Genomic DNA, 9,863 nt, shown 5'->3' on the forward strand with positions numbered 1-9,863 from the left:
ATGAATCCACATTTTGGCTTTTTAAAGGCATGTGGTCCTAAACCTTTGATCGGGACTGTATTAAATAATGTCATGAGGAAAGAAGCGAAGTCATTGCATGTTTTGGTAACAGCACTCGAGCCAGGCTTTCTCTCTAAGCCAATAAGTGACATGCTGTGCTATGAGGACCTGTATGATGCCTGATTGTAATAAATTTATATTTAACACAAATAAATGTGATTTTGTTGAATAAATTCAAAATAGTAATATTGCTGTAGTACATTTGAAAATGAGGAATATGACTGTTTCATTATTGCTAAATATATTTCCTTCAGTAACAATTTCTGACAGGCATTTTATGGGAAGCCTCAAGGGCCTTTACATCATCCTCCGGTTGACATCTCACGCTGTTACTTAATAACACTTGCAGGCGTTACATGAAGGATCCCAGGGACAGAAGTAAGACCAACTAAATAAAAAAAGTTGTGTTTTGTGGCCTGAAAATCTGGGTACGCGGCACAGCGGGGATGTCTCGGCTACTGAGGCTTCTCTCGGCGGCCGCTCTGCCTTTCTGCCGTGCTGGAGGAGCCCGGGCCAGGCTGTCAGCTGTGACCGTAGGACAGCTCTTCAGAGCCGGATACAGAAACTCCACCGGCCCGGTAAATGACGGAAGGTGTCTGCGAAAGAGTTTTTAAAATTATCATTTTTTTACAGAAATATAAAAATCCACCAGAAACTTAGTCAACGCAAGTTTCCTTTCTGTGTGTTTTAGAAATTTAATTAACTAAATAAACTCGAGGCACGAGTAGCTACTAGCGAGGACGACTGCCTGCCAAGTTTAGTTGAAACAATTGTTTAAAGTCTTTTTTTTTTCTTTTTTTGCTTAAAAGCAAATTAGTTCAAGCGTTCATCGTGAAGTCATATTTATTTTATACTTGTACCTTTTTTGTTAGTCCCTGAGAAAATCCATTTCAGCAGCTAAACATCATATGAGCTCAATGTCTTCTAATTGGCCAACTTCAGCTCAATTGCCTTACTATGCAGGAGAGCGTAAAGAATAGAAAAGAAAAACTTCATGAGTTTAACATTTTATTCGCTCACGGGCACTTCATTCGGTACATCTTGCTCCCACTGGGTTAGACCTCCCGGGTGAGCTTAAGAAATTAGCATGAGATGGTTTGAGTTTCGTGACGTGGTGCATTTTCCTGCTTGGAAACAGCCGTGAGAAGATGAGTACACGGTGGTCATAAAGCGATGATATGGTCAGCAGCAATACTCAGGTAAAGTTGTTAAGTTGTAGTCAGTTGGTACCCAAAGTCTGCCAACAACATATTCTCCACTCTGTTACTCTACCAGCAGCCTGAGTCATTGATACAAGTGAGGATAGATCCAAGCTTTCATGTTGTTTGAATTAGATTCTGGCCCTACACTCTGAATGTCACAGCAGAAACCGTGGGTCATCGGGCCAGCCAACATTTTTGTAGTCTTCTGTTATCCAGTTTTGGTAAGCCTGTGTGAATTAAATGGTCTGATTCTTATATACTTATTTCTACTCTCCTGGAGTACTCAAAGCAACTATATATACAACATGTCTCATTCACACAAGCACTTCTAAACTCAAGTGCAAACTAATAAACATTCACACACATTCACACTCTGATGAACGAATCTGAGGGCAACTTGGAGTTAGTATCTTTCCCAAGGGTATTTGGCAAGCAGACTGAAGCCAAGGATCGAACCACCAACCTTCCAATCAGAAGATGATCTGCTCTACCACTTAAGCCACCCCGTAAATCCCGAATTACAGCCCTATTGTTAGACGACAGGAGTGGCACCTGGTGGTCTTCTGTTGCTGCCGCTTCAACATGTTGTGCGTTCAGAGATGCCCTTCTGCATACTGAATGTTGGTTGTAAAAAGTGGTTATTTGAGTTACTGTTACATTTTCTCCCCAAGAACCAGGAATGTATTAGTTAGCTATAATATATATAATACAAATATATAGTATATGTCCTTGACTCATTCCCTAATGAGTCAAGGATGGACCCACTGAATGAATGTGACCTCCACTGATTAGAGGTTTATAGTTGCTAAAAGCCATTCTTCAGCAGGTTGTTGCTTGTAGATGGTGTCCAGTGTACCAGCGGTGACTGTGTGGTCTTTTTCAGAACATAACTCTGACTCCAGCTAACTTCCTGTCCTGTCGCAGATTCCAGTTAGCTCAGCGACGACTCTACGCCACAGAGCCCAAAGGTGGGATCTGCTTTTCTGTTTTTCTCAAACATCAATAACTATTTAAAAAAACTCACAAAGTTTGTTTCATTTGATATTATTGTGAATAGTTATTCACATTTTTTTTTTTTTTATTACCAAGAATGTGAAAAACAAAACTAAATGGCTAAATACACCTGTGGTATAACGCATTTTAAATTAGACATTTCAAATGCTGATGTTCAATATGAGGAATCCGCTTCTCGAGACTCACGCAAACCTGTCAGCCCTGTGACAGGTTGATGACCTGTACAGGTGTACCCTGCCTCTTGCCTTATGACAGCTGGAATCAACTCCAGCACCCCCTGCTGGTCATTTTCCTTTGCAAGGCCAAAATGTGTTTGGTGGCCATCAGAATTTTTTTTTTTTTTTTTTTTTTTTTTTTTTTTTTTTTTATTATGAAAAAACCCTAAAAATTTACCCGAGTAGCTTCCTCAACTTGAGCCAGTGAGCAGGATCCGGGATGGGGCTGTAACTTCAGATCAAATGCATGTCAAACTGAAATAAGTAATCCAGTTTACAAAAGAATATCCTGATATTTCATGGATAAAAACTGAGAAACTAGAAAAGGAACTGTAGCTAAAATGACATTTCTGAATTTCAGATGGAAAAAAAGGACCAACCGGAGGAGGAGGAGGGAAGAGAGGAGGAGGAGGAAAGGACTGGTGGAGGCGAATGCAGAAGGTATGTGGTAAACATTGAAAGAACCATTCAGTTTTTATTTTACAAAATAAGTGTAACAGAATTATGAATACAGCCTCAGTTTTCAATATATTTATTTTACGTAACGGGCGAGCATCCCAACGCTGTTCTTACTCATCTCTTATTTCTTGCAGCTGACCAATTTTTCCTCAAATCAGCGTCATCCTTTCCTCTTTCATTAGCGTGTCATCGCATTAACAAATAATAACCTGCAGGTAACTTTCCTCCTGTGCCTGTGTTGGTCTGCAGGGCGACTTCCCCTGGGATGAGAAGGATTTCCGTTACGTGGCGATCACGGTGGCCGGACTGAGCTCGGCTCTGCTGTATTTCTACTTCAGAGACACTGGCAGAGAGATCAGCTGGAAGGACTTTGTCCACCGCTACCTGGGCAGAGGCAAGGTGAGGATGTTTGCTCCCAGACTGCAGGGATATTTAGTCCTGATTGTAGTGGTTGCTGACAGATGACATGGTACCAGTCAAAGTCACAGAGTGGCTCTAACCAGCCACCAACATGAAGGAAGCTGTTTTTACTCCCGTCCCTTTAACCAAGTGTTCACACAGTGCCCACAGATTGCAAAAATAGCAAAACACACAGAATGCTGTAATTACATTTCAGTAAACACTGGACCGTTCAATCCAAAGCAGAGTTTAAGTTAAGAGTCAAGTTGAATTTGGTGAACCCCTATTATCAGAGTGCATCTTTGTAAGGTGTCTCGGCGCTCAAACTCAAACATTGCCTCCAATCCTCTGTCTGTGTGATGAAATGAAAAGGTGGCTTAATATCAGAAATATTATAATTCTGATCATTTATCAGTACTGACAGTTGTGAGACTTGGAGGGGTAAGCATCACAGCAGATGCCTTTGTGACAAAGTAACTGAGAATAAAACACAGAAAAACAAGAAGGAGATTTTCCTGGCCTGGCTTTTTATAGCAGATGACCTTAAAAATATTCTGCAATTTTTGCATAATTTTAGTGTTGAACAGCAGAAATTAGGCTTTTTTGTCCGAGGTCATTTGAGTAAAAAAAAAAAAGCAAGAAAGACTGCGGCCGACAGCGCTGTAAACAACGGTAGACTGGTGGGTAATAAGTGTGCATGAATTGTGTTGTTTTTTTTGTTTTTTTTCCTTCTCTTTATCGTGGTGGGAGCAAAACAGCAAAGTAAGAGTGAATTAATGATGACATTTATCAAATGTGAAGTGTAGTTTTGATCTTCTTTTGCTGCTGGTTCAGTGAATTTTGGTTGGAGAGAGACAAAACCTGCAGCTCAGAATCGAGCGCAAAGAAGACGTAAACACAAAGCGCGGACCCGACGCATCAGAATCAGTGAGCTGTCGGCTTTCAGCCACGACGGCATGTCCGTCTACGTGCCGTCGGGTGAGAAAGCCGAGAAAAAGAAAGCTGATTCTGATGCGTCGGGTCTGCTGTGTTTACGTCTTTGTGTGGAATCTGTTACCTGCTTTCATTTACTGTTTGGTAGTTGTTGAAATACTTTTGTGAGCTTTAACCTGAGTTTCTGGCAAAATACATTTATATTTAAAAGTCGATTCAGGATTTAATGAATCGATATCGCTTTATTCAAGCTACTCACCTCCCTCCATCTGCCTGTACTTTCAAACGTACACACGAAGGACCACAGTAATATCTGGACCATGGCCAATCAGACAGGTCCCGCCCCTGACTATCTCTGATTGGTTTAGACCACGATATGGGCATAATGTGTGTCTGTTGTTGACCACACTGAGACTTTCAGAGTTCTTTTTTTGGTTGCACCAGTGCGACCTAGGATTTTTTTTTTTCTTTTTTTTTCTTTTTTTTTTTTTTTTTTAGTCACACCATTGAAAAATGTGGTCACATTTGTGACCAAATTGGTCGCACTCTGGAGCCCTGTACTGATGTTTCTGCAGGTTAACAGTTTCATGCTCTTTCCAGGTGGATCGACTGGAGGTCGTCAACAAGCAGTACGTCAGAGTCATTCTGGTGCCGGGAGCCGACACTGATGCGGTAAGGCAAAGCAAACCAATGCTCAAACTGATTTTGAAATAGATTTTTATCCAGCTGTCACAACCCCTAGTGGCTCTTCAAAGTATTGCTTGTGGTCAGTTAATTTGTTTAATTAGCCAAATTCAGTTAAATTTCTTTACATGTTTACATTAAAAAAACTAAAAGTTTCTTGTTTAAGGATTTTTTTTTTTTAAAGGCACAATCTGGGTGTTATGTACGTTTAGAGAAATCCTGAAAGAGTTTGGGCAGCTAGTGAAGTTTAAAAAGTAAAACAAATGTAACCAGAGTAACCATTGACCACTAGTAGTCATGTGAAAACAACCATCAAATTCGCCCCATCATCCGACCGTCCAGTGTAGACCAAAGTGGAGATGTTTGGCACATTTGGAGAAAACTGAACAGAGCATATTCGCACAAAAGCCTCATACTAACTGACAGCACAGTGGAAAGGCTGATGATTTGGGCTTAAAGTGGAATCTTCAGATGTATAAAAAGTGTCACAGTGAGGTGCTGCTACATACAGTACAACTCAGTATTAATTACTCTGTCAGACATTCCCTGAGGTTTTTAACTCATTAAAAATGTCAAAGTTGCACAAAGACTATTTTTATTTTGCATAGATTAAAAACCCAAATGGCCTAGGAACAAGTAAGTCGCACAGTTCAGGCTACCTTTCTCTAGTTGAATGATGCATGATGTTTTTTGTCCCTCAGAGTTACGTCTGGTTCAACATCGGCAGCGTCGACACATTTGAGAGAAACCTCGAGACGGCAGTTCTGGAACTCGGAATGGAGTCAACGCACCGACCTGCTGTCGTCTACAGCTCTGAGAGTGATGGGTGGGTTTGGACACACAAACGCAGCATGCATTATGTCAGCCAGAGACTTTAATCAGGGGTAAAATCTTTATTAAAAAGGGCCTAACAACCTCAGTTTCTATAATAACATTTGTGAAAAAGTAGCTTTCCTAATGCTGCTTTTTCTTCCTTCAGCTCTTTCCTGTTGAGCATGATCCCGACCGTGCTGCTGATTGGCTTCCTGCTCTTCACGCTGCGGCGGGGACCAATGGGAGGAGGCGCTGGAGGTGGTAGGAATCCATTTAGCATGAGCGAGTCAACAGCCAAGATGATGAAGGACAACATCGAAGTGAAGTTCAAGGATGTGGCTGGTTGTGAGGAGGCCAAGCTGGAGATAATGGAGTTTGTGAACTTCCTGAAGAACCCGCAGCAGTACCAGGACCTCGGAGCTAAGATCCCCAAGGTAAAAATCCGAGCTTTGCAGACACGGACTTTTCATCTGGTGGAATTTTTGTGGTACTGCTGCCTTTTGCATCACGAGATTTACAGCATGTTTTGGAAAATATTTTGTTTGACATCCTCCCTGTGAAACTCCCACTATCGCCATATTTTCCTTGTTTATATCTGGTAGTATATAAACATGCATGAATTAGGTCTAGACAACTTAATATTTCCATGGCAGCCTTTATTTGATGGTTACAATAAAGTCGTTTTAACCTCTCGATACATCAAGTGTATTCAATAGATCTCCCACCCCTAGTTTCTGCGATACCAATAACTTTGACTGCATTTGATCATCTGTTTTATTTATGACTTTGCTTACAATCTTGTTTGTCTGCATTGCTTTGCTCAGATATGTGTAGAAATGCTTATGAAGAGTTTATTTCACATTGATGAGTCCCTGCTGCACATTTTATTAATAAAGCTTTTACTGTAGTCCATTTTTCAGAGTTTTGTTCCATTCTGAAGATAAAGTACTTTTATTTGAGCACATTATTAGTGTAAAAACACTGAGCTGTTTTCCCTGCTGTGTGTTGGAAATTCTGGACTCTTAACAGTTTTAATCCTGTTGTAGGATCCGAAAAGAAAAATCCAAAAACAAAACCTGAAATGAAATCAGTCATTATTCGTAAAGATACAGGCTAAAGACGAGGCATTTATAAATTAGTGCCGTTTTTTTGAGGGGCAGTTTGTCTTGGATGTGAACTTCTCTCAATCACTCTTAACTGATGCCGTTTTTATCTCAGGGAGCCGTGCTGTCCGGACCTCCTGGTACGGGAAAGACTCTGCTGGCCAAAGCTACAGCTGGAGAGGCCAACGTCCCCTTCATCACCGTCAACGGCTCCGAGTTCCTCGAGATGTTTGTGGGCGTCGGTCCGGCCCGAGTAAGTGAATGAACCCGGAGCAGATCCTGGAGCATCTGAGATGACTCTGTTCAGACACTGAATGTTTGACTGTTCTCTCTCCTCATGAAGGTGAGGGACATGTTTGCCATGGCGAGGAAGAATGCCCCCTGCATCCTCTTCATTGATGAGATCGACGCAGTGGGGAGGAAGAGAGGAGGGGGGAACTTTGGGGGTCAGAGTGAGCAGGAGAACACCCTGAACCAGCTGCTGGTGGAGATGGATGGTAGGCAAGCTGCATTTTTGAAGTGGAACATACTATCCCCCCCAGCCCCCCATTAGATTTAAGTGTCTTCATCTTTTTCTACAGGTTTTAACACCGCCACGAATGTGGTGGTCCTGGCTGGAACTAACAGACCGGACATCCTGGATCCTGCTCTGCTGAGGCCAGGACGCTTCGACAGACAGATCTACATAGGTAAGCAGAGTCTTTACTGCCTTACTGCAGTCTCCACATCTTAAAGTATTGGAAAGTGCCCAAATCATTCTCCCACTAACCACAGTGCTGCCAGTTGGTGTGAGGTGTTGATTTGCTCTTGGCATTCTCCGAACATGCCATTTAGAAACCTGATTAAGTGTAAACATGGCAGCGAAATGTACCTACGAGGGATATCTGGGTTTTCCAATGTGATCAGCCTGCTGGAGGACGCATGCGGTGCCCTGTAAAATCATGCTCATGTTGAAGCTCCGCAGAATAAGTTTTAGTTGGAATGCAGAGGAAGAATTCTCTCCTGTCTTCTGTCAGGTCCGCCGGACATCAAAGGCAGGGCGTCCATCTTTAAAGTCCACCTGCGACCAATCAAACTGGATTCCAATCTGGACAAAGACGGTCTTTCAAGGAAGATGGCAGCTTCCACACCGGGATTCACTGGTTTGTAACAGTTGGATCGAATAACAACAATGTAACGGCACTATCGCAAAAATGTTCTTTTATTTTGAATCATTATATTTGATGACTGTTTTTTCCCGTTTGAATGAATCAGGAGCTGACATCGCTAGTGTCTGCAACGAAGCAGCTCTGATCGCAGCCAGACACCTGAACCCATCCGTCAACAGCAAACACTTTGAACAAGCCATCGACCGGGTCATTGGAGGTGAGTGTGACATCACCTAGTACGTGACGGCTGTGTACGGTTGTTTCTTGTAATGGTCTTTGTGTGGTAAACGGGACAGTTTGTATCTGACGTCCTTACAGTCTGACTCCCGGGTTGTTTGCTTTCAGGTCTGGAGAAGAAGACTCAAGTCCTGCAGCCCACAGAAAAGAAGACCGTCGCCTATCACGAGGCCGGTCACGCCATCGTCGGGTGGTTCCTGCAGCACGCTGACCCTCTGCTCAAGGTAGGAGCTCTGTGCGTGCTTGGGCTGTGTCGTTTCTGTTATGACTCCAGCTGCTCTGTAAATCTCCACCAGTTACAGGTGTAGATGGAAGCTGTGGGTTAACCACACATGGTTTGTATCCAGGTGTCGATCATCCCGCGGGGGAAGGGTCTGGGTTACGCTCAGTACCTGCCTAGGGAACAGTACCTGTACACCAAAGAGCAGCTGTTCGACAGGATGTGCATGATGCTGGGAGGGCGTGTGGCTGAGCAGGTTTTCTTCGGACGGATCACCACCGGAGCTCAGGACGACCTGAAGAAGGTCACGCAGTCTGCCTACGCTCAGGTACGCACATGTGACTAAAAACACACTCCCTGTTTGATTCCCACCAGCAGAAGAGTGCTGTTTGTGCCGTAACGCATCGCTCTGCACCCTGATTTGCAGGTGGTGCAGTTTGGGATGAGCGAGAAGGTGGGACAGGTGTCGTTTGACCTCCCCCGACAGGGCGAGGTAGTCATGGAGAAGCCGTACAGTGAGGCGACAGCAGAGATCATTGACGAGGAGGTCAGAGAGCTGATAAATCGAGCGTACGAGTGCACCCTGCAGCTCATCCAGGACAAGAAGGACCTGGTGGAGCTGGTGAGACTGTCTAATACGCAAAAACACAACCTCAGATAAACGCAGAGTATTCTTTCCATGATTCATAGTTCAAGTAAGGATGAACTGAAGCCCAGATGTGGGGCTTCAGTTCATCCTCTGTCTGAAACAAACCAGTTAAGCTCCACCTCTGCTGTGATCCTCAGGTGGGGAAGCGCCTGCTAGAAAGGGAGGTGTTGAACAAGGCTGACATGCTGGAGCTGCTGGGCCCTCGGCCGTTTGAGGAGAAGTCAACGTATGAGGAGTTTGTGGAGGGGACCGGGAGCTTCGAGGAGGACACGAGCCTGCCGCAGGGCCTCCGAGACTGGAACCAGGAGAGAGGAGGGGAGGCGGAAGACAAAAATTCAACTCAGGACAAACGGCAGGCCATCTAGAGTCCAAAAAACACCCAACACGTACCAGCTGCAAAATTAAAAAAAAAAAAAGGTCTGACAGAGTCTGGGAGGTCTGGGGGAGGTACTGGGTTTAGGAGGAGCACGTGGCCATTCACCCCGATTTGTTCTACCTTCAAGAAACTTTCTCTAGTTTAACACGTTTAAGATAAGGTGAAATTAACATGTTCATGAACTTAAACATAAAAATACAAGATTTCACCAGGTGATTTCACAGATTTCAATAAAATTGTGCTTTTTATTCAGTCAACTTTAACTTTACTTGTCCGTCCTGCAGAGGATCCATACCGCACAATCTGAGACAGCTGCACTGCTCGTTAGTGCTCTGTATAACTAATATGAAG

The 9,863-nt window shown here is 43.5% G+C and overlaps 1 protein-coding gene across 1 annotated transcript; it reads left to right on the plus strand.

Moving 5' to 3' along the window:
• Nucleotides 1-367: 367 nt before the first annotated feature.
• On the plus strand, nucleotides 368-9,863 carry LOC146666797 (mitochondrial inner membrane m-AAA protease component AFG3L1-like). Its single transcript, XM_085414915.1, has 16 exons — nucleotides 368-638; nucleotides 2,146-2,230; nucleotides 2,853-2,932; nucleotides 3,200-3,349; nucleotides 4,883-4,954; nucleotides 5,668-5,792; nucleotides 5,946-6,213; nucleotides 6,998-7,135; nucleotides 7,226-7,379; nucleotides 7,464-7,571; nucleotides 7,899-8,024; nucleotides 8,137-8,247; nucleotides 8,376-8,491; nucleotides 8,615-8,815; nucleotides 8,915-9,109; nucleotides 9,274-9,863. The coding sequence occupies exons 1-16, from the start codon at nucleotides 507-509 to the stop codon at nucleotides 9,499-9,501; spliced, it is 2,289 nt and encodes a 762-aa protein (XP_085271041.1). The 5' UTR covers nucleotides 368-506; the 3' UTR covers nucleotides 9,502-9,863.

The sequence above is a fragment of the Rhamphochromis longiceps genome, linkage group LG7 (genome assembly GCF_057381845.1).
Source record: "Rhamphochromis longiceps isolate RC_006_pf linkage group LG7, R_longiceps_female_GT1.1, whole genome shotgun sequence".
Classification (NCBI taxonomy): Eukaryota; Metazoa; Chordata; class Actinopteri; order Cichliformes; family Cichlidae; genus Rhamphochromis; species Rhamphochromis longiceps.